Here is a 21,385-nt window from a genome sequence, read left to right as displayed (position 1 = left end):
GAGCGACCATCCTGAGTGTCAGACAGATACTGAGTTCTGACCGCATATACCGGGCAGAGACTTCGCTGTGAGTGAAGAACAAGTCAACAGGAGTTGCCTGAATTAAGTTGTCATTTATCGCATCACTTCTCTCAACAACCACCATGGACGACGAGACCGCCGAGATTGAGCTTGTAGGCTCTCTATGTGTGTCTCCGTCTTGTGCTGATGTCTCTAGTTGGAGCAAAATCTCAATAAAACGCGTCAAATATCTCAGCGAATGACCAGTATGCCATCCACGTCCTTTAGACCTGCTAACATTTGCAGCAATTCTCAACAGCTTTGATACACGAATTGCAAAGCTCGAAAAATCAATCCTCCCCCTCTACACTTCAACACAGATCCTCAATCGCCGTGCCAGCAGTGAGTGTTTCACCGTCGTTTCCCAAATATCTCTGAACGCAACTGCCAGACATCGAGAAAGCTCTCATAAAAATTGATGAGGTGGCCAGCAACCAGGAAGGAATCGCCGCAGAAGAAGCCCTCATTTTGCGCGGGTCCGTGTGTTATCCTTCACATTCTTTCTTCGGTTGTTTACAAGTCTCACCAGTCCCCAAACGGGTCAATTTACCGTATATCAAGAAGCGCTAGAGCGTCTCAATGCTTCGATCGCGTTCAAGTCTGGGGATCGAGATTTACTGGATACTGCGCGTTTAGTTGAGACCGGAGCGAAGAAGGTTACCCTGCTCTTCACCAAACTAGTGGCTGAAGCGTCGACGGGACCCACCCCATCACCCAATGCAGACATAACATCCGCCTCATTCTCTTCCAATGTCTTCGGCACCCTCAAGCCGGTCGTAGCCTTCATACGTACCCTCCCGCTACCAGCCTCCCACCCATCGCATCCTGCAGCGCCTGCCATCATGTCAACTCTAAAGGACACTCAGAAAGGATACGCTGAAATGAGAGGAGTTTGGGCCAAAAAATGCCTAGAGGCGCAAGGGAAGCGCGTTGTTGACAGAGCAGACACGATCGACGCAACTACCGCGGGGAAAGAGTTTGGTCGTTGGGTTGAGTCGTTGCTCAGTGTTGCAGATGTGCGTTGTCATTCCCCAACATATAATCTCCTCCTAAAGCCCTTGCAAGGAAGAATACAGATACTTGAAGGAGCTGAGCCCTCTCACCAGTCCAAACGTCATCGCCTCCACCTACAACTCTCTTCTCAATCCCATTCTAGCACTTTTCAGCAACACTTTGACGTCTCTTGTCGGCTTCATCAAGCAATCTCTCCACAAACACTCGTTCCTTGCCCTCGCATCATATGAAGCGTTACTTGCCATCCAACCGCGATGGGACACGCTTCTCACCCGACGTGGGTCAGAGAACGCGAAAGCGAACGAGCTCAAAGACGGTCTCACGACATTGCGTTCCGTGTGCCTGCGTTCCTTCCCTGAGTTTTTGGCTGACATCAAGATGGCAACTCTGACCAAAGTTGCCCCAGGCGGAGACCTAAGCACTATCGTTGCCGACTTTGTCGTTTCGATGGTGAAATACCTCGATCGCTTGCCAGAAGTACATGGTGCCGCTGGCGCTGCTTTGTTGCAACTGGGAGATGGGAACTGGAAAATGGGAGAGGGTGTGCAAGTCCAGAAAGGCCCTAAATTAGGCGATGGCGATGAGCAAGTGATCCTAGAGCACTTCATTTGTGTGTTGTCTTTTCCTTGGTGGGATTCGGTCTAATCTCGGTCTAGACGATGTTGTGTCTACTGCTCTTGCCAGTCTCAACACTATTTCCCGAACCCAACGCCGCCCGGCGCATGGGTCTATATACCTCCTCAACAACGTGTGCTATCTTCGACATAACCTTGTCATGTCTCCGGCACACGACGAGCTTCTGGACTTCCTAAGCCGACCCACACAGGAACTACTAAACCAGAATTTCCGCACTGCCAAAGCGGCTTACTTCGACGCCAATTTCTCGCCATTACTACAAACTCTGACGGACGATCCGGGAAAGAGTGGAGGCAGCAGCGGACGAACAGCGGTGAAGGAAAAGTTCACTAAATTCTATGACCTTTTGGAGGAAGTCGTTGAACGCCATCGTTCCGCCAAAATGCTGGAAGACGATCCGGAAGCGAGAGAGGGAATCGGGGAAGATGTCGTTAAGCTGGTTGTGCCGAGCTTAATTCGCTTCACGAACAAATATCAACAGAAGGAATTCAGCAAGAGTGAGTTTTCTTGAATGTTTTTGATATCGTTCTTGCTGACAAATCCGTCTAGATCCCTCGAAATGCACGATTTTTCACCTCTTTCCTTGTCCGTTGTTACTGATTCAATTCGGCAGACATCAAACAATCCGCCGAGTCTGTTGAAGCACAATTACGAGCAATTTATAGATGACCGACAGTCCCAGTATATTTGTAGAATAGTTGTAAGTTATGGGACTTGAAATGCTAAGGAGTGTGAAGCGACAACAGTGATAGTACAGATAGAGATAAATCTACAAAAAGGTCAGGAGCGGCCATAACAACCAGGTATATACTTACCCAAATGCTCAAGTCGTCTCTTCCTGTTGTTCGGGCACTGGTCGTGAGCCCGCTTCGCTGGACCCCAGCATGAGGGCCGCCGCCTGACTCTCCCGAGGGCGTGCGGCCATAGCAGCATCGACCTGGACATCCAAAGTCAACCCCTCATTGTCATCGTCGTAGTCATCTTCTAGGAAAGCACTGGCAGGCGGCCCGTCTTCACTCAGCCGTATCGCACCACTCGAGTTGGTGAGCGTCTTCAGTCTGTCGCGCAATGTCAGCTGCCGCAACGGATCGGTGAAGAACGCAACTGGTGAGAAATGACAGAGCGGAGGGCGCTTGCGCGTCGCCAGAGGATGAACAGGAAGCAAAGCGTGCAGGTGGTGAAGAGGAATATCATCGGCATGTTGCCGCCCATGGGCTGGGGCTTCGGGGAGGGCTTGGGCTCGCCGGGAGCTACTGGCGCCATGATCTGAAGTGGTGAAAGGGATCGTAAGCAACTTGAATGTCAGATGCCATAAGTCAGCCAAGGCGTCACGTCGTGACACGTGGTGACATATCTTTTTTCCTCCTCCATGTCGCATGGTGAGTTCGTCGTCCATCCCAAAACACACCATGATGCATACACGATATAAACCATACTTTACCACATTCCGAACCGTCATGTGGAATACCTTAATCGATTTCAGCCTTGTCTGACCTCTTTTTTCTCCTTCCCTCATATGGCTCTATTCGTTTGCTGACGGGACTTTCTCTCGCATAGGCTACCCGGCTCTACATCTCGTCTTCTGTACTGGTGAGCCCTGTTCTCTCTTCCTTCCATGATGAAAACCTTCGACGGGCGGACAATAAATGTCTTGTTTATCCCAAACTCTCCCAGTGTACAAAGCGGAGGGGAACGAGGCGCCTGTTGATATCCGTCGATACCTGACTCTTTGCTCATCCAAGTCACTCCTCCTCATCACAAAACTGACTGTTTTATGCAGACTGGTACGAATTCTCCAAGTTGCGTTGCGTCCTTTCCTGTACCATGTGTGTGCCGTATAAGACAAATCCATTTGCTTATGATCCTGCACCTTTGCCCATCGCGAAAGGCAACTGTCTGTATAGCCGTCGCCCCACCAATTTATTTTCCATTCATAAAATCAGGTCAACCGTTGTTTGCATTTGGAAGTCTTAGCTTTACCACTCTGCTAGCTTGGTCTAGCCAAGTAAGAGCATTCTGTCTTGCCATGGCTTGAGCTTGAAGTTCATGTTCAGGATCTTCCGCAGAAGGTTCGCAGCGTTCTCTTTCGAGCAGCGTACCCTCTGGAGATATCATGAATAATAATGTAGGTATAAGAAGGCTGCTTCGACAGACTGAGAGACATGCGTCCCTCCTAGTTGAACATCCTATCGAGCATCCACAAATCCCGAGCTTTCGTTATCAATTCGTAGGGACCCACACCCGAAGCCCAGTCTGTGTGGGGATTCATCCGAACAGAATATCTTGCCTCACCCTCCCCGGCCGCCCTTGCCTGCCCAATCAAAGTCGATGAACTGCATGCACCTTTCTATTTTGGCCACTCGAACAAGACCTAACTTGTCCATTTTCAAATTCAATTCGGTTCTTGACTCCGTGGCTCTGAATGCGCGATCCACCTGGGTCCTTTCCCGTGTGTACTGTACGATAAAAATACTTGCTCATAACACGACACCCTGGCTCCTCGCCAACTCCGAAAAGCGGCTGTCCCTTTGAGCCAGTAGCGCCTGGGGTGTCCCTCTCTCCACCACCGATCCATTCTCCATCACCAACACCAAGTCATAGTCAACAATCGTTTCTGCTTTCGTCAGACAAGAGTGACACCAAGCACAATCTGCTCACCGATCCGATGTGCGACGGCAATGATGGTCGACGATGAAAGATCGGTGCGAATGATATCCCTCATTCGCCGGTCGGTATCGACGTCCAAGCTATTGGCAGCATTTGAGAGCAGAACATAATTGTTTGACAGGAACAAACCTGCTGCTCGCCTCGTCCAACGCGATGACCTTACCCCCCCTCAGCAATATGCGAGCCAGGCACAGTAGTTGGCGCTGAATGACCAAGATTAATCCTCCATGCCTGATGAGACGATCTCAACTTACCTGACCACCCGATAACGACCCCCCATCATCGAGCACCGTTTCCAGCTTGTTTGGAAGTTGCCCGACGGCGTCGGCAAGTCCAACTCGCTCAAGAGAGAGCCAAATATCCTTGTCGGTCAGCTTTTCGTAGGGATCCAAATTGTGTCTCAAGGGGGCGTTCCATATCAGCGGACTTTGCGAAACCAGGCTACGGAGAAATGAGCAAGGAGTATGGAAAGAACAAAAGCATACCTTAATGCGCTTCGTAATGTTGCCAAAGACATCGACCTCGTGTCTACGTCATCGAACAAGACAGATCCTTCAAGCAAGGACGAGTCGACGCCACGGAATAACGCCATGAGCAAACTACTTTTGCCGGATCTATCTTCTCGATTAGTGTATTCTGCTGAGCAGGCAATCTAAAACTAACCCCGTCCGTCCACAAATTCCGATACGCTGCCCAGCCTCAGCTCTGAATGAAACATCTTTGACAACCTGAGGGAGGTCATCTCTGTCGGTCGCAATCAGCACTTCCGCTGCCCAAAAGGAGATCAATCGTACCCATATTTCAAGCTCACATTCTTGAACTCGATCCTTCCACGTTCCGGCTTTGTTTCGGACTTGTTGCTTTTCTCGTGAAATGGGTCAGGCTCGGCTGGAAGAGTAGCAATTTCGTGGATCCGGGAGAGTGCCACTGAAGCATTCTCGAGACCAGTCAGATTCTACAGAAGGAACTGCGTCAGACAAGCTTAGCTCTGCGTAAAAAAACTACCAAAAGTAAGTTGTTTAGTTGCGCAGTCATGTTGGTTACGCTGGCCAATGCCAACCCCAAGCTTCAGGTGTGGTGAGAATATGTTGTGCAACCAACAACATTACACAAACGTAGAGGGATTTGTTGAGTGCCGGAGTCCGATAGCGAGAACGGAAAGACCCGTCGCGATCAAGAACGAAATGAAGGACAAAAAGGTTCGCCTACCCGTGGTTTAGCCCAAAGATATAGCAGTCTAAATATGCTCACAAGAATCGCACACCCGCAAATCGATAGAAAAATGGAATTTGACTTTGGTCCAGGATACCGTCGTTCTGCTTCTGGAAGTAGGCCTCAGCGCAGAGGGCACGAATAGTGACGATCCCAGAAATAGTTGTGGAGAACTGGGTGTATAGAGGTGATTTGCTAGCTGCCCCGAGCGCTTGAAATTGCTTGGAAGTTCTCTGAGGACCCCAATTCAGCTGTGGTCATCGGGAAATTCAAGGTACTTGCGATATAGAACGAAATCATCAGGTAGTATAGCCCACCAATGAATGGTATCGTCAATGCCAGCCACGGTGTCTAATTCAACTTGAGTGCATGTCAACAACCGATCAAAAGCCCTTACCGGTATGCACAAAAAGACAACAAAACCCACTATAAGGGATGAAAATGAGATTGAGCCAACTAAAAGCTTCAAACTCACCGAGAACGACTGCAGGCATGATGACATTGGTCACGTTCCACGGGATCTCCAAGTCGCTCATAAAGATGTCCTGAGAAAACCGATTGACGATGCGGCCAGGCGTCGTGGTTGTCATGAATGTAGGGACTGTGCCAAGCACTCCATTGAGCTCGGTTGCGTGAATTCCTGGATGTTGCATTAAATTAGAGATCGGTGAGAAAACAGGGCTATCGCACTGTGTCCAAGGTGCCTGCAAAATGTCAGTTTATGGTAGCAACAGATATTTGAATTGTCTACCTGCTGATAACGAGGGTGTATCCCCACATTCCACCGCCAACTGCGATGAAGTAAACCACCACAAGTCCGGCATAACCGCCGATCCATGCACCAACATGTCGACCCCCACTATCTGACCATTGTTGTTGATAAATCTAAGACGTCATGGTCAAAACATGAAGAATCAAAGAACACAAAACGAACGAATAAGCCAAGTCGAGTCAAGCCTGTTGCTGCCAGGAAAAACTGTGGACTATGTTAGCGGTTGCATGCCAGAAAGGCCGATTGCAATATACTCACCACCACAGCGAACGAGCCTGTCCAGCCCGCCATCTGCATGTAAAATATGTAGGGCGTCCATCCAAGCGAGGACTGCGCAATAGGTTTCTCGGGTGGCTCCTTTTGCGCAACGTGACCCTTGGGCGGTGCGGGATCCGTCTTCTCTTTGACGGTAGTTTCAGGCACGAGTGTGGGAGAGTTGTCGATGTTGACGCGAGTGTACTGATAGCCAGATGCTATAACTTCATCGAGAGACCCTTGGTACTGAATTTTGCCAGCATCGAACACAAGCACGAAATCGGCGCTGCTTAGATGCAGACCTGCAGGTATGGCATCAACCAACGACAATACAGCAGAGAACGGGTAAGACGCACTATTGTGAGTTACAAGAAGCACGCTTTTCTGCCTCAGTAGCCCGTTTTGCCCGAAAAGCGCGTGGAAGACTGGGAGGTATTAGTCAACGGATGTGTTCCAGACGCAAAGACATGTATATACTATGTCGTTCAGTATGAGAATCAAGGGAGCTGAACGGATCATCCAGGAAAGTCCATGGTGCTCGAGAATACACAGCTCGTGCCAGTGACTGCCAAATAAAAAAATGAGTTGGTGAGATTATTTATCAAGTAGCCATACCACGCGTTGTCGCTGCCCACCACTCAGACTTGCGCCTTTCTCGCCCAGATAAACACCATCACCGCCATTTAGTCTCTCCAGATCCGGAGCTAACGCGCAGGCCTCGATTACAGTGTCGTACCAGTTCTGTTCAAAATCATTGCCGAAGAGGATATTTTCGCGAAGGGTCCCAGGGATGATAAGCGGGTCTTGGGCCGAGAAGGCGACGCGTTTATGCAAGCCTGGCGTATATAAAGTTCCACCAGAGAGGTGGGCTTCGTGCAGGAGTGAGAGCAAGAACAATGTTTTACCCTATGTCCGTCAGAAGATAGATCATTGAGACATCGAAGTACACACCGAAGCGACAGGGCCAACGCAAACATTAAGTTGTTCTTGATACAAGGTCGTCGTTAGGGGGCCAAGGAATGTATCTTTGTCTGCAGCCCACGAAAATGACGCGTCTTGGAGGGTAAAAGTGCTCGTCCTTTCCGGATCCTTCGCCTCACTCGGAGCGATATCGCGCTCATCGAGAAGCAAGTATTTCTGGATCCTCTGGAACGATGTCCATGCAGCAAGCATTTGAGGCAAACCGCTTCCCAGCAGGGTCAATGGTGGGGACATGATATTGACGATGCTGACGATTGTGAAGAGACGACTTGGATCGAGAGCAGAATGACCATGAGCAGCGAGTGCCGCATATGGGCCAAGCACCACAAGGGTGCAAGCGGCCCAAGAAGTCGAGGTCAAGGCGCCAGTGAAAGAGATATTGGCACTTGGGTATAACATCAGACCTACACAATGCATGACGAAGTACTAGACTTACTAGAATTTACTGGCGCCCTTCATTTCTTGAGCACGTAGATACTCTGCGCGTTGAGATACAGCGTCCTCATAATGTGAAAGCTTCATCGGCAGAAAGTTTTGGAAGACCGATGTGAGGAATTTGACCCGCTTGTCCGTTGATCCAAGCCACTGTTTCTGAGCGGCACCAACACCCTTGCTAAAGCGCCCAGCTGTGGTGACGAGCATAACAGTAATGACGAGTGGTAGAATCGCAGGCCAAGTTGCCTCAGACCACAGTAGAGCAACAGCGAGTACAATTTGGACGGCGGCCGCCCACATCTCGTGCATCGTTTCGAGTCCAAGGGAGACACGTTCGACATCCACGGACCTAGATTAAAGACATAAATCCACGCGCAATGAGGACAGGCATAACAAACATGTATGTGCTCGCTACACCGCCGCCAACTTCCCGAGATGAAGCAGATGAAAGTCGCAGCGTTTTGCTGTAGATGTTGCCAACTAAGGCCCCACGATAACGGACAGTCGAGTCGAAGACCTTGAAATCATCAACACATTCTTTTTCGGGGTCACGTGATCATACCTTCTCCCAATATATCGATGTCATGAGGAAAATGAGCGCATAGGTTGCTATAAACCCACCAACCAAGGCCCAACCACGCTCGGATGATTGTGAATTGTCAGAAATATACGTGATCATGCGGGTAATGAGGAGCGGCTGAGCAAAGGTCGCAAGAATCAGAAGAATTCTGGGAGGGATGGGCGAGAGGAACAAAAGGGGCAAGGCCTTGAAAGATGCTCGAACGAGGTAGTATTTTCCAGTGCGTCTAGGATTTGTGAGGTAAGCATAAGACATCAAGTATGATACTGACGGAGTAGATAGTAGAACCTCCCTAAGAGGTTCTGTACTCTCATAGGCCCCCATCTCCGATGGTATTGACCCACAATCAGCAATGGTCAACTTCTTTTCGCGTCCAGTCCACAGGAGGGGCAGTAACCAATGGAACATAGTTCGGGATACGAAGCTGGTGGCAGAAACTTGGGTAACGTCCTGTTGACCATTCAGTCTTGAAAAATTAGCAAGGAAACACGCACTTTGCCCACAACAGCTCTTCCTTTCCCAAGAATTTCGGCAAGACAAACGGTGAAGTACGACGCCGTAACGAGGGCCAGAAGAACTATGGTCGTGTGTGGGTCGGCAATTCGCAACGCGGACCGCATTATAGCCGCGCTGAAAAGGCCTTTAACGAATGTGTAGACGATAATGAGTGTGCTGGGTGTGATTGCCTTGAAATGTTCGACGACCACGACTAAAAGCAAAATGGCCTATAAAAGAGTTGAACGGAGAGTTGGAAGGGTGATCAACAACGCACAACACTGAGGATTTGGACGATGGGCGCAGCCAAGCTGAGCGATGCGGAAAGGATTTGTTTATGGCGCGCCAATACAAGAAATGCGATCGTGGTGCCCAACACGAAGCAAGTTGCAACGCATTTCAGCGCCAACAGGGTATAACTCCACGCAGACGACGCTACTTTGCGGGATTGTGTGCTTAGGTATGCGAGCCGAAGGACGCAAAGCACGATGAAGACGACATCCGGGGACAGTGAAAGGATTCTGAGTGACGAATGAGCGAGAGTTGTTTAGCTGATGGGAGGGCTACACACGTCTGTTCAAAGTAAAGGCTGAAGTCAAGGTCGCGGCAGGTTGAAGCAGGGCCAAAGGACTTGTCCTGAGAGCAGGCCATAGTGGAGGCGCGAGGCAGGCTCTGAGCGCTGACCCTGCATTCTCATCCAGCACAGTATCCACGCGAACCGAGCCAAACTGATTGGAGAGAACAAAACCGTGACAAACGGAGCGTGACTTCGATGATGAAGAATCCCGCGCTATTGGAGCCGTTTGCGCTGCGATAACGGCGCTTCGAACTCGGCCGCAGGGGACATCATGTGCTTGCATCTTGGAAGGTAACCCCCGTCTCCGCGCTTCCCGATACTCCACCATCCGGGTTTCGAAATAACAGATCATCAAGTGAGTGGAAATTTGGTAGTCTAATATTATATGTCGCTCGGGTGGCTCTGCCCTCGGCGACGCATGTACTTAGGCTGAGAATAGGCGTAAGATAGAGCTTCGATTGGCGTGGATGCATCAATAGCATCCGTGGCCGATAATCAGATGGCGGTGATGTGTAAATGTCATGATTCTCAACATCCACCCTTTCAGACAAGCATTTGGTACTCTTCCAGGTACAGTACGACAGAGGTGTGTATGCGTATCTACAGCAGCAAATACATAGATAAATAAGGGGCTTCGCGTATGCTTAACAGGACAGAAAGAGTGGTAAGATGCAAAAGAGCGCTAGGTCGGATGTAACGACGGGGAGTGACGGAGTTAAACGGAGCTGGCGTCGTCCCCTTTGACGTGGACTTCTCGGGTCTGAAGCACAAAATGAGCAACTAGCAGAGCAATAATGCAGTTTGAAGAGCGTACCATCGCAATGCCACCATTCGGATTGGGGGCGAAAGCCATCGGCTCTGGGTAGGCATACGACGCCTTCTCGGGCCCAGTCGTACCATGGCCCCCAGAATTGGCTGTAGTGGACATGCCAAAGGACGAGACAGTGTAGCTCCCGCCGAGGTATTTCTCGCGCAGGTACACACGCGAGTTGAGAATGGCGACTAAACAAATGCTCAGCAGCAATCACGAAACGCTCAAGAAAAGCGCACAGAAAGTGTTGACATAGAGCTTGGTGAGGAGCATATGAGGAGCAAGCCAATACTGGGGGTTCTCGAAGGCAAAGAACATGACGAAGGTGAAAACTTGGATGATCATGACTGCGGCACCACGGTTCATGAAAATCGTCGTGAGCGCATCGAGGAGATCAGCCGTCGATTTGATCGAGCCTTTAGAATTCGAGAGATACTTGCAAAGCATGAACGTCGCGATAATGTCACAAAGAGCGTTGGCGCCTTTCGAACCGCCGAATACAATCTCGAGTTTGTGGCTGTAGTGAGGCGCGGTAGGGTTGAGGAGCATGACCGTAGCGCAACCCATCGAGAAGGTCAAGCCAATAAAAGCGAGGCCGACAATAGCGCCGAGTGCAATCTTCGGGAGCAGACCGTTGGGCTTGACGTAGTAGATCTGGTGAACAAAGTACATTTGGGCCCTATGATTCTAAGTTGGAACTCGAGCGTAAAACGTCAAGTTACGACTTACAAGAAAGCAATGAAGCCAGAAATGTAACACTCCGCAGAAATTTGCCTCAAGACCAAGTCAGCATGGCTAATGGATTTGGGGGAATATCTACTTGTTGGTGACCAAGTACTGGGCAAGACCACCGTAGTGCAAAATGAGATCGTCCCAGAAAATCGACATAATAAGGGCGCTTGAAGCGATATCCATGACACTAATTTGAATGTGAGTGAAAGAGCAGGGTTCAAGAACGCCGGCGCACATCATTGCTAATGCCTAGAAAGTGTTGTTAAACTACGGGAAAAAGCCTGAGGGGAATTGACAAGAACGCACACTAAGCTTGACAATTAACCGGTCGTTGGTCGCGGCGCGGAAGTAGTTGAGTGCTTGTATCAGACTCGCGCCGAACATTCTGTAGGACAAAATGCCCAGTCAAAACTCTTTCTGCAACAAGGAAGAAAAACAACTTGCGTCAAATTGAGGGCATATCCCCACCAACCGGGGCCCATGAGGGAGGCCAAGGAGAAACTAGACGCGTAAGTCGTGTTGGCAATTGGACTTCGTAACCAGTAGGGTAGCTCACCCAACAGGGATTGCGTCTGGGGAGGCCATTATCGAAACTACGGGGAAGGAGTCGATACCAGCGAGTCAAGTCCCGTGGTCAAGGTTTATATCCACTTGTCTGCGCCCGGGTAGAAACACGCGTTTCACCGTCTGAGAGACTTGATTGAGTCACTAGAACCAAAACATTTGCCATTGACAGATCAATCTCTGCAATCTCAGTTTGCGTTGTCGGTATTGGTGAATTTTGTTGGCTGCTTGAAGCTTCCTTCCTTCAAGTTAGCAATCAGAGGAACTGTCTGCGGGTGAATATCAGAAGGCGAGTATACTTAGATATCATTTCTGTTAGTGCGAGATTCGGCGAAACTGACATGTGGTTGTAGTTCCGCTCCAAGAGGCACAGTAAGTTCATCATTGCATCTGCCAACGCAAGAAGCCACGGATACAAACGGGGGGAACTTGCCGAAAAAAAGCGGGTGGAAGGAAAGACCCTGCCCGATTTCACACGAATCTGATGAGCTGGCTTGCTTCGGTATTCGCCTGTCAAACAGTCCTTAAGTTTGAGACATGGCCTCCCCAGCGCTAACTCCTCTTGTTCGAATCCATGGCGGCACCCAATCCATACTACAGGTGTGTACTGGATAGCATTCGTCTTTCTGGCTTAATTTCTCCACAGAGAACCTGACTTCGAGACCCTCCAACTACATGCTGGCTTCAGCGGCGATTCCGCAACGAATGCGGCTGCTGTCCCCATATACCAGTCCACATCGTTCAAATTCAACAGTGTCGAGGTTAAACATAGGCTCTCATCGTGATTTTTCTCATCACTAACGGTTTCGACAGCACGCACAGAGACTGAATGCACTCCAGTACGCTGTCCTTTCGACTCATCGAGAACATCGGGCTTCAACTGAGTAAAATTAGAGAGTTTGGAAACATTTACTCGCGAGTGGCGAATCCAACGGTGGTATGTTGTTTCTCTCGCGCTCTCCTGCGTGTTGCTCAAGTAAATGCTCTGGAGGACGTATTGGAAAAACGGGTTGCAGCGCTGGAAGGCGGGATGGCTGCTGTCGCTACCGCATCTGGACAAGCTGCAACTGCACTGACGATTACTTCGCTGGCCGGGGCGGGGGATAATATTGTCGCCTCGTATGTTCAACGCCCGCGCTCGCTTTTACATTCTAAATATTTCAAGGGCGCGTTTGTATGGAGGAGTGCGTTCTTTCCCCTCAAGAGCCGTCGAGCACGTACTTACCTTTGACTTTAGACCTATAATCAGTTCAAAGGTTGTCCACACTCCTGCACCGCGAATCGATTGAGGAACTGAACGACCGTTTGCAGTCACGTTCAAGCGTCTTGGGATTGAAACGAAATTCGTCAAATCGGAAGACCCAGCCGACTTTGCTGCTGCCATCGACGACAAAACCAAATGTATCTTCATCGAAACCATCTCCAACTCGGATACCGTTCTGCTTGACATTGCCGCCCTCTCCAAGGTACCATTTGCACTCTCCATTCTTATTACTGTATTGAAGCCAGCATGGATTAGGTCGCACACGACAAGGGTATTCCGCTGGTGGTTGATAACACCCTTGGCATGGGTGGCTATCTGGTTCGGCCAATTTCGCTTGGTGCAGACATTATAGGTTGGTGCTCTCAGGCTCTCTCTTTTGTACATCGAGAGTTTTAACTTCCGTTGGTAGTACACAGCGCAACGAAGTGGATTGGCGGTCATGGCACAACTATGGCTGGTGTTATCGTTGACTCAGGTTTGTGAATCAGGATTGAATGACCCGAAACTGGAAACCTTCATTAGGCCGTTTTGACTGGCGTAACTCTGACAAGTTCCCGAATCTAACGGGTCCTTCTCCTGCGTACGGAGGTGCATCCCTTGGCACGATATTCTACCCATTTGGCTTTGCCATTCAAGTCCGCATCGAGGTCAGCCTGTCCCCAACTTTGCCCAGATCCGTCAAATAAATTTCATCGATAGAGTTTGCGTGATTTTGGCCCGTGTCTGAGCGCTCAGGCTGCTTTCAATGTGCTTCAAGGCATCGAGACACTTAGTTTGCGGGCCCAACGCCATTGTGACAATGCTCTTGCCCTTGCCAAGTGGGTTTTCGCTGATTCAAACGACTTTTTCGCTCATCTTCTTCAGATGGCTCGAGGGTCATCCTAAAGTTACCTCTGTAACATACCTCGGACTGCCGTCTCACCCGTCTCATCAACTAGCCCAAAGCACATTGCGCTCGGGAGCGTTTGGCGGCATGCTCACCTTCCGTGTCGAAGGCGGGTTTGAAAAAGTCAAGAAAATCATCGACAACCTTAAGCTAGCGTCACACCTTGCCAACCTTGGAGACACGAAGACGCTCGTCATCGCGCCCTTCGTGACTATTCAGTCGCAGCTTTCGCCAGAGGAGCGTGAATTAACAGGAATCACTGAGGACACCATCAGGGTATGGTTTCTCGGCCATGTGCACTCTTGCGAAGACTAAATTAATGTCTAGTTCTCCGTCGGTATCGAGAGTGCTGCGGATATCATCGCTGATGTGGAGGGTGCATTCAAAGTGGCCTACGATGAGTAGATAGTCAGCTGAGCCATATTTTTAAATATAAACCAATCAACTTCTTGCGTGTCGCATGATGTCATCACACGATCGGCGCGCGCATCAGTGTTTGCCTTCGTCGTCGGATCGACATTTGATGCCCGAGCTAATTATGAACATCAAGCGCTCGTTGCAGATCATTTAGAAGTCTCTTCCTGTGCCAATTAAGTGCTATTCAAAGCGCCACCCGATTGGTGTTTGCCTGCAATACATTCGCAACGTGGAAATCTGCGTGGCGCACTGGGGAAAATACCGAGTGAGCCTACCCGGGTCCCGGGCCGCCGCCGCCATTCTCCAACTTGAAGTTGGAATCCCCCACCTTCGCTCGACGCCAATGCCTGCCAGTGTCGACCGAGTGCGCCTGCAATCCACCACGGCTCGGTTTATCAATGGCTTTGTACTCTGCAGCTTTGGGTTGGTCATTGTACTCGCCCTCATCCAGACGACAATAAATTTGGGCCGCTACCTGCATCCTGCCACTCCTCGGGCAGTCCAACTCTATCGTGAGCACCAGTAGATTCGCTTCTCGAAGACTCCTAAACAGTTACAGCGGGTACTTCACCAGTGTGGGACATCGGAGCCCTCCCTCTTGTGCAAATGTCGGTGGAAGACACAGTGAACTACCAGCTAAACGACAGTCTTGCCGATGCGCAATGGGCGAGCCTTACGCCCAACAACGGCATCGTCTACGTTGGGGCAGAGAAAAGCCCATATTTGCTCTCGCTGTTCCACCAGCTCAAATGTCTCGATATTATTCGACGAATGCACCTTGCTGTGAAGTCAAAGGATCACTCGTACGACGCTCTCGGGCGGCATTGTTTGAATTATCTTCGGTTCGTTCAGGCCCACTGCCTTGTTTGTGTTCTCCCGAGAAAGTCGGCCACTGAAGACTTTGTACAGACAGACACTGCTATGTCGCGCTGACCTTCATCTTGAACCTTTACAAGATCCTGATGGCCCTCATGCGGTTGATCAATGGAGTGAGATGACTTGTCGCGATTGGAGGATAGTGTATGCGCGGGTCGACGAAAACTTGTCAATATAATCAGTGTAGAGGCCAGATGAGCTTCTGATAGTTTCAGGATAGCTAACTTGAACTTGATTCAGTTCCGCATCGCAGGCAAAAGGCCTGAGATTATACCGCTCTAGGTTCCTTCTGCGACTCGAATTCCGGCATAAGCGGCGCTCGTGTCAATGTTCATAGCGCTTCAGAAGGTTGCAAGTCTGGCATCATCAAACTTGAATCGCAGTTGAGATATCGACTCTCCCTCGCGCCAAGCCCAGCCAATCTAGAGGCCTGTTACTGCGATGCTCCGACGTTCGACTGGTTCAATGTTTGCGGGAATGCGGCGATTGACGGGAGACTTCTTGAAGTTGGACCGTGGTATATGTTGTTACGCGCCGTGATTTGCTTCTGCCCTAAACAGACTTGCAACTGATCACAAGCGGGTTCAAAGCTGTTCAAAGAGATCTTCTGATCATCTGACAAATAACCGCGCAAGATAACCGTCGAAGCGCTCCGAGGAACCCCGCAACAGCCGGATTCCCACGGTTTAGTCCCTTGATGATTCATTTAAGAATATATACTTTCTCTTTTGGGAAGCTGGGGAACGCACTGATAGCACCACGCGGAGTGGGTATACCTCGAAGTCCAGTAGAGAATGCGGTTTGCTTGCTTTCAAAAATGGATCCAGAACGAACCGGGAACTCGGTTTGTCCGACTCTCGCTTGATCAAAGCTGAGGGGGTCGAACGCGTATAAAAGACCAGTTCAGCCCTGAATGAAGCCTCAGAGTTCTTCTCTGTCTGCCATCCGCTGCTCGCTTACCCACTTCTCCTGTCCAACAATGAAGTTCTTTTCCACCATCATCGCCCTCTTCACCGTCGTTCTTGCCGCCAACGCCCTTGTTGTCGAGCAGCGCACCCCCTGCGATGTCCGCCGCAGTCAGTATATGCCATTGTCGTTGTCAACTTGATGCTAACTCGTCTTGTCTACTAGCTGAGGTTGATGGTGGTTTCGACGGCGAGTCGCGTTGCCTCTGAGCAAGCAGTGGCACGACAGGTAGCCGCAGTCCCCTTAGATTCAATCAAGCCCGAGTACTGACTACAGCTTTCAGTGCTGTGCCCAGAATGACATGCACATGTTTTGTATCATCTTGAAGAATGCTTGATTTGGTTGGTTAGACTTGAGCTCTTGTTGTTGTAGTTGTGTTTTAAAGTTGAAAATTGTTGTTGTGGAGAACCTTTTACCAGTGATCATGACCCTGGTTTGATAACTTCGACATGGAGTCAATATCAATTCGCGCTAGGCATTGCAGTCCGGCCCACGCTTCTCAATAAGTCACCATGATAGAACATTGGCGTCTTGAAGCTTCGATAACTTAGGACCAATGAACGTTCATGTGAAACCACTGATATCGAGACGTTTGTACTTGAGATTCGTGGAGCGTGGCGACGTCCGACTGCAGACCGAAGACATAGCGAGGTGACAAAGTACATTGGTGGCTCAAGACAACAGACGAAAGGCAATAAGCTCATCTTAACTTGAAGTTAATACAACGAGGAGCGTTGGATCAAAAACAGGGCTGGAATTCAAAAACTCAGATCCAAGTGGAAGCCGGGATGGAAGCGGAACGCATACCTGAGTGCGGCTGCTCTCTGGGCTGGGCGAATTCGAGATGACAGCTTGGATTTCCGGCAGCGCAGGCCAACTCAAATGTAAGAATTTCCGTGCTGGGACACAAAAACTCGGTAGTTCGGAACGACGCTGTCGGTTGGCCCTGCATCTCGGCAAGGTCCCAAGTCGCAAAAAGATGTCGACGTGAAGGCCGGTTGTTCCACGAGAGGTGTTCCGGATCAAGACGATGGGCTTGGTCGAGTTGCCAAACATCAATGGACCCTGTGGCCATTGCAGATTCAGAAAGTGACCGACCGTGGTGATGCCCGCTTGTCGGTGGCGGCGCGATTCCCATTGACAATGTCAGGGTGCATTTCTCCATGCCGAAATCGCGCACACGAAATTGGACGACTGTAGACACCTTTGATATATGTACATAGTCAGACTTGAAATTTGAAGAGAGAAAGAAAGAACACACGTCCAGCGCTATCCGAAATTTCCTGTCGGTCGGATAAGCTGTCCCGAAGTACGTAAAATGGCGATCTACTTGGTGCAACACCATGCTAGGTGATGATTCAGCTATTTGTTCCGCGAAGTCAGGCCAGGCTGATATTGGTTTGGGTGGGACGGGAGGGGATGTGGTGTTGTGGACGACTTTGTCGAGGCCGATATATGAGCTTGGATTTTCGAGACGAATACGCGAGCTCTTGATGTTATTGGAAAGATTCTCTTTTTGGAGTAGGAGGAAGGATAAGTTGAGTAAAGTGCACGTTATTGACGCTATGAAAGCGAGCACCGCCCAACGCGCGGGCTTTCCAGTCCAATAGCTACCTAGATGCCAGCTGAGAGACCAGGACGGAAAGAACTGTGGTAATCACCATCGCTTTTCGTCTGCTTGCACTCGCAAAGGATGATAGAGTCTCGGGGTTTGTCCAACTCCTCATCTTGAGGCAGGGGGGTGTAGAACGACATGGCGGAGCGAAGTCAACGGAATCCAAAAGATGCATCAGCGCTGCTGTTGTCACAGTTTGGTTCGGTTCAGATCTCAAAGTGCGGTGGGATTCAGAATGCTATCTTCAATGCACTTTCCATCTCAGCTACGTCTGAACCCAACTTCAGTACTGGCAAGTCTAGCTGTGGTGCTCACCATCGGCAACACCTTGCTCAGTTTACATCTTTGGCAACCCAAGGAACCCGTCACGACCTATTGTACGTTGACTATGAGGATAGAGTGTCAGTACAATACTCAAAAGTTACAGCATATGTTGGAAACGACTTTCCTGAATTTTTCGTTCCTCAGCGGGGGCCTCTCGCCTCAGTCGCGATGACCATGGAGGAGTCTCGCCACTATGCCGTCTTTGGGCCAGAGGCTCTGGCAGAGTGGGTGTCAAACAGTCCCAAAGGCTTCGACTACGTCCGCCTCGGCTCTGAATATCGGGGTTTTGCAGTCGCAATGTGGCATGAGCTGCACTGTCTCCATGTTATCCGCGTCGTTCTCGACGGAGCTAACAGTCCGATGGCAGTGGGTCATCTCCACCACTGCCTCAACTATCTTCGCCAGTACATCCTTTGCAACCCCAATCTCACTCTTGAACCCGCTGATCTGCTGACACGAGACTTTGAGAATGATTTGACCGAACGGGAAGGAGCGACGCATGTTTGTGTTGATTGGGCGCAGATGTATGGCGAGATGGAGGATAACTGGGCTGAATGGGAGCCGATTCGGGCATTGTATAGGTCCAATGGCACTGTGCCGATGTAGATCTCTCAAGGTGGTTGACTCGGATTTGGGAGTTGTCACACGTGACAAATAATAATATCGAAGCCCGAAAGTAACCACCACCTCATAGCTGATCTTGCAGTCTGATGACTGCGGGAGAAAATCAAGAAGAACTATTGGTACGATCAACAGAAGTCCCCCGCAACCGACTGCAAGGCGCTCGAAGGAGATGGGGGCTTGGTTCGGTTCAGCTCACTCTGATTCCAGCCCAGGTACATAGTCTACATGCTAATCTTTGCTTACGGTCCAACTTATGGCTCTTAGCGTCACCCGTTCTTTTGTCTTTGCCAGTGGTGCTTATGCCGTCTACCGACTGGGTAGCATGTTGAAGGAGGCATTATGGCCCACATGCGATATTCCGGGACCCCATAATCCTAGTCTTTTCTGGGGCAACTTCAGAGAAATGCGGGTAACAAGAATTATTCATCTTTCCAAGTTGGTGGATGTGCATGCTGACAATTGTAGGATGACCCCCAGACGCTCAACTCGTGGCATACTGCCTACGGTCGTATCTTCAAATTCAGAAGCCTCTTTAGCGTGCGTAGCGTTCGCTGTATACTTCCCAATCTCAGCATTCTCTAGTTCTCTCAACTTTATACGACGGATACTCGGGCTTTGACCCACATCCTTTTCAAGACTGAGATTTACCAAAAATCCCCCAGTTTTCGTGAGAATGCGGAACGATATACCGGAGTCAGTGCGTCGTACTATTCTTCCACCACTCAAAGATGCTAAAAGACGTCGGAAGGCGTAAACTCGTTAGAAGGCGAGGAACACGAGCGTCATGTGCGTCCTTGCAGCTTTAAACATTATCTGCTCAACAACTTGACATACAGCGGAAAATACTGGTCTGTCCGTTCTTCATCATGGAAATCCGAGACAACTCCGCAGGTAGACGCCTATATTCAGTATGTCGCAAATACGACAGCTCAACACTGTCTTCCTTGACAAGGCTGCACAGGTTAAGTCCCAATTGGTTGGTCAGGTTTAATGCCAACGCTATTCCAGCTTCGCGATCTATGGACAGAGCAGGTTACTCAAGGGAAGGCAGGCGTCGTGATCGATGTCTATCCTTGGATGCGGAGGTTTGCGACCGATGTCGTGGGGCAAGCCGGTGAGCCTGAGCATTATGTGTCCTGGCCAATGAGTTGTGTGTTGACCATCACCAAGGTTTCGATTACAACTTTCATTTGTTGGACGGCACGGGCGAAACAAACGAGTTTTATGTGGCCATTAAAGCCATGCTCCATTCCCCTAACTACTTCTACCATTACGTTTTCCGCTCTGCACAGGACAACTTTCCTATCTTGCGTTGGATTGTAAGCATCCCAATCTCGCAAAAGATATAGCGGTTGAGCTTTTACCCAGCGGCTTCCAGGTGGAAAGCAATTCGACGCGGCTCGAGAAAGCATGTTTGCGATTGCCACTAAGATTATGGAAGAGCGCAAGGAACTCATTCGTTCCAGTTCGGAGAAACACACATCCAAGGACCTATTGTCTGTTCTTATCAAAGCGAATCTTGGCATTGATGCAGCAGAAGACCGACGGTTCAGCGACCACGAAGTTGTTTGTCGTAAATTCACATTTTGTTTTGCTCCCATTTACTGAATCTACTCTGCAGAGATTCCTGCACTCATAACCGGCGCAACAGAATCCTCAAGGTTTGCTTTGTCCGTCCGATACCTTTCCTTGACTCATTCTATCAAGTATTGGCATGTCTTGGTTGTGGTATGTTCTTGCGGCATACCCTGAAATCCAAAAGAAACTGCGTGAAGAGCTGCAAGGTCTCTCAGCGCGAACATCACAACCTACAATGGACGAGTTAAACGGACTCCCCTATCTTGAATCCGTCATAAGAGAAACTATGCGCCTCCACTCTCCTGTCTCTTACAGTTGGCGGATGGCCTATTCGGACGATTTAATTCCCTTGAGCACACCTTTTATAGACCAACGGGGGAGGATATTCGAAGCACTGCCGTCTGTTGTTTCCTGCTTCGACATCCATTCAAAAAGGCTGATAGTTTCCCAGTGTGAAGAAGGGTCAACGAGTGTACGTCCCCGTATCTCATGTAAACACGGACAAAGCACTGTGGGGCGATGATGCGCTTGAGTTCAAGTGAGGTCCACCCTTAATAAACACTTCAGGGTTGACTCCATCTGATAGACCTGAACGATGGGCTGCTATTCCTGACGCAGCGAATGGCATTCCAGGTGTCTACGCAAACAATCTCGTTTTCTGGGCCGGTCCACACGGGTGTATCGGTATGCATTCCTTACATTTCGCGTAACTTGGGTTCTTAACGAGTCCCCCCAGGCTACCGTTTCGCACTTGCTGAGTCCGCTCTTTCCCTTCTTCGTACCCTCTTTTTCTCAGCCGTTGTTTTACAGGATTAAAGCACTCATTTTCACGATTTTGTTGGCCTTTGAATTTGAGTTGTCGGTGCCGAAGGAGGATGTCGGCAAGACGACTGCGTTGGCGTTGGCCAGGCCTTTGGTGCTTAGTCAGCGCGCTCAAGGACCGCAAATGCCTCTGCGAATCAAACCATACAACTCTTGAAGCACCTTCTATGCAACTTTGTTATGGGATGGACGGGTTAGAGGCCTAGGAGACAGTGGCTATTC

General features: G+C 49.8%; 8 protein-coding genes across 8 annotated transcripts; 4 read left to right on the top strand and 4 right to left on the bottom strand.

Moving 5' to 3' along the window:
• Nucleotides 1-143: 143 nt before the first annotated feature.
• MIND_00970600 (uncharacterized protein) lies at nucleotides 144-2,379 on the top strand (the record flags this gene model as incomplete). The annotated part of the gene is made up of 8 exons (XM_037366318.1): nucleotides 144-173; nucleotides 218-266; nucleotides 307-402; nucleotides 452-536; nucleotides 590-1,076; nucleotides 1,126-1,684; nucleotides 1,731-2,207; nucleotides 2,324-2,379. The coding sequence occupies 8 exons, from the start codon at nucleotides 144-146 to the stop codon at nucleotides 2,377-2,379; spliced, it is 1,839 nt and encodes a 612-aa protein (XP_037217730.1).
• Nucleotides 2,380-2,533: 154 nt separating this feature from the next.
• Nucleotides 2,534-2,973, bottom strand: MIND_00970500 (uncharacterized protein; the record flags this gene model as incomplete). Its single annotated transcript, XM_037366317.1, has 2 exons — nucleotides 2,534-2,768; nucleotides 2,816-2,973. The coding sequence occupies 2 exons, from the start codon at nucleotides 2,971-2,973 to the stop codon at nucleotides 2,534-2,536; spliced, it is 393 nt and encodes a 130-aa protein (XP_037217729.1).
• Nucleotides 2,974-4,187: 1,214 nt separating this feature from the next.
• On the bottom strand, nucleotides 4,188-9,758 carry MIND_00970400 (uncharacterized protein; the record flags this gene model as incomplete). The annotated part of the gene is made up of 28 exons (XM_037366316.1): nucleotides 4,188-4,324; nucleotides 4,369-4,457; nucleotides 4,507-4,580; nucleotides 4,632-4,818; nucleotides 4,863-4,991; nucleotides 5,041-5,121; nucleotides 5,172-5,332; nucleotides 5,383-5,443; nucleotides 5,493-5,582; nucleotides 5,629-5,822; nucleotides 5,872-5,940; nucleotides 5,987-6,015; nucleotides 6,065-6,229; nucleotides 6,280-6,293; nucleotides 6,341-6,474; nucleotides 6,524-6,565; nucleotides 6,620-6,918; nucleotides 6,973-7,041; nucleotides 7,094-7,181; nucleotides 7,232-7,522; nucleotides 7,568-7,982; nucleotides 8,034-8,381; nucleotides 8,431-8,549; nucleotides 8,595-8,838; nucleotides 8,884-9,062; nucleotides 9,107-9,337; nucleotides 9,385-9,628; nucleotides 9,679-9,758. 28 exons carry the CDS (start codon nucleotides 9,756-9,758, stop codon nucleotides 4,188-4,190), a joined length of 4,263 nt encoding a protein of 1,420 aa, XP_037217728.1.
• A 641-nt stretch (nucleotides 9,759-10,399) lies between these two features.
• Nucleotides 10,400-11,812, bottom strand: MIND_00970300 (RNase III domain-containing protein; the record flags this gene model as incomplete). Its single annotated transcript, XM_037366315.1, has 9 exons — nucleotides 10,400-10,444; nucleotides 10,499-10,686; nucleotides 10,735-11,174; nucleotides 11,225-11,269; nucleotides 11,316-11,414; nucleotides 11,463-11,476; nucleotides 11,534-11,612; nucleotides 11,672-11,728; nucleotides 11,784-11,812. 9 exons carry the CDS (start codon nucleotides 11,810-11,812, stop codon nucleotides 10,400-10,402), a joined length of 996 nt encoding a protein of 331 aa, XP_037217727.1.
• A 553-nt stretch (nucleotides 11,813-12,365) lies between these two features.
• On the top strand, nucleotides 12,366-14,346 carry MIND_00970200 (uncharacterized protein; the record flags this gene model as incomplete). The annotated part of the gene is made up of 13 exons (XM_037366314.1): nucleotides 12,366-12,391; nucleotides 12,438-12,552; nucleotides 12,605-12,630; nucleotides 12,686-12,910; nucleotides 12,957-12,975; nucleotides 13,029-13,047; nucleotides 13,103-13,257; nucleotides 13,311-13,407; nucleotides 13,465-13,530; nucleotides 13,578-13,702; nucleotides 13,755-13,873; nucleotides 13,920-14,217; nucleotides 14,269-14,346. 13 exons carry the CDS (start codon nucleotides 12,366-12,368, stop codon nucleotides 14,344-14,346), a joined length of 1,368 nt encoding a protein of 455 aa, XP_037217726.1.
• A 229-nt stretch (nucleotides 14,347-14,575) lies between these two features.
• On the top strand, nucleotides 14,576-15,412 carry MIND_00970100 (uncharacterized protein). Its single transcript, XM_037366313.1, has 3 exons — nucleotides 14,576-14,870; nucleotides 14,918-15,222; nucleotides 15,268-15,412. The coding sequence occupies exons 1-3, from the start codon at nucleotides 14,702-14,704 to the stop codon at nucleotides 15,289-15,291; spliced, it is 498 nt and encodes a 165-aa protein (XP_037217725.1). The 5' UTR covers nucleotides 14,576-14,701; the 3' UTR covers nucleotides 15,292-15,412.
• A 1,504-nt stretch (nucleotides 15,413-16,916) lies between these two features.
• MIND_00970000 (uncharacterized protein) lies at nucleotides 16,917-17,955 on the bottom strand (the record flags this gene model as incomplete). The annotated part of the gene is made up of 4 exons (XM_037366312.1): nucleotides 16,917-16,951; nucleotides 17,008-17,404; nucleotides 17,462-17,814; nucleotides 17,862-17,955. The coding sequence occupies 4 exons, from the start codon at nucleotides 17,953-17,955 to the stop codon at nucleotides 16,917-16,919; spliced, it is 879 nt and encodes a 292-aa protein (XP_037217724.1).
• MIND_00969900 (Cytochrome P450) lies at nucleotides 17,937-21,320 on the top strand (the record flags this gene model as incomplete). The annotated part of the gene is made up of 17 exons (XM_037366311.1): nucleotides 17,937-18,192; nucleotides 18,243-18,714; nucleotides 19,028-19,172; nucleotides 19,229-19,300; nucleotides 19,346-19,460; nucleotides 19,512-19,549; nucleotides 19,600-19,611; nucleotides 19,659-19,724; nucleotides 19,772-19,877; nucleotides 19,934-20,082; nucleotides 20,132-20,336; nucleotides 20,385-20,424; nucleotides 20,471-20,740; nucleotides 20,793-20,879; nucleotides 20,928-21,025; nucleotides 21,078-21,099; nucleotides 21,152-21,320. The coding sequence occupies exons 1-17, from the start codon at nucleotides 17,985-17,987 to the stop codon at nucleotides 21,318-21,320; spliced, it is 2,274 nt and encodes a 757-aa protein (XP_037217723.1). The 5' UTR covers nucleotides 17,937-17,984.
• Nucleotides 21,321-21,385: the final 65 nt, after the last annotated feature.

The sequence above is a fragment of the Mycena indigotica genome (assembly GCF_014461135.1).
Source record: "Mycena indigotica strain 171206Taipei chromosome Unknown Mind.scaff0008, whole genome shotgun sequence".
In the NCBI taxonomy this organism is placed as follows: Eukaryota; Fungi; Basidiomycota; class Agaricomycetes; order Agaricales; family Mycenaceae; genus Mycena; species Mycena indigotica.
The sequence above is the reverse complement of the archived record's forward strand: the minus strand, read 5'-3'. Positions and strand labels throughout refer to the sequence as shown.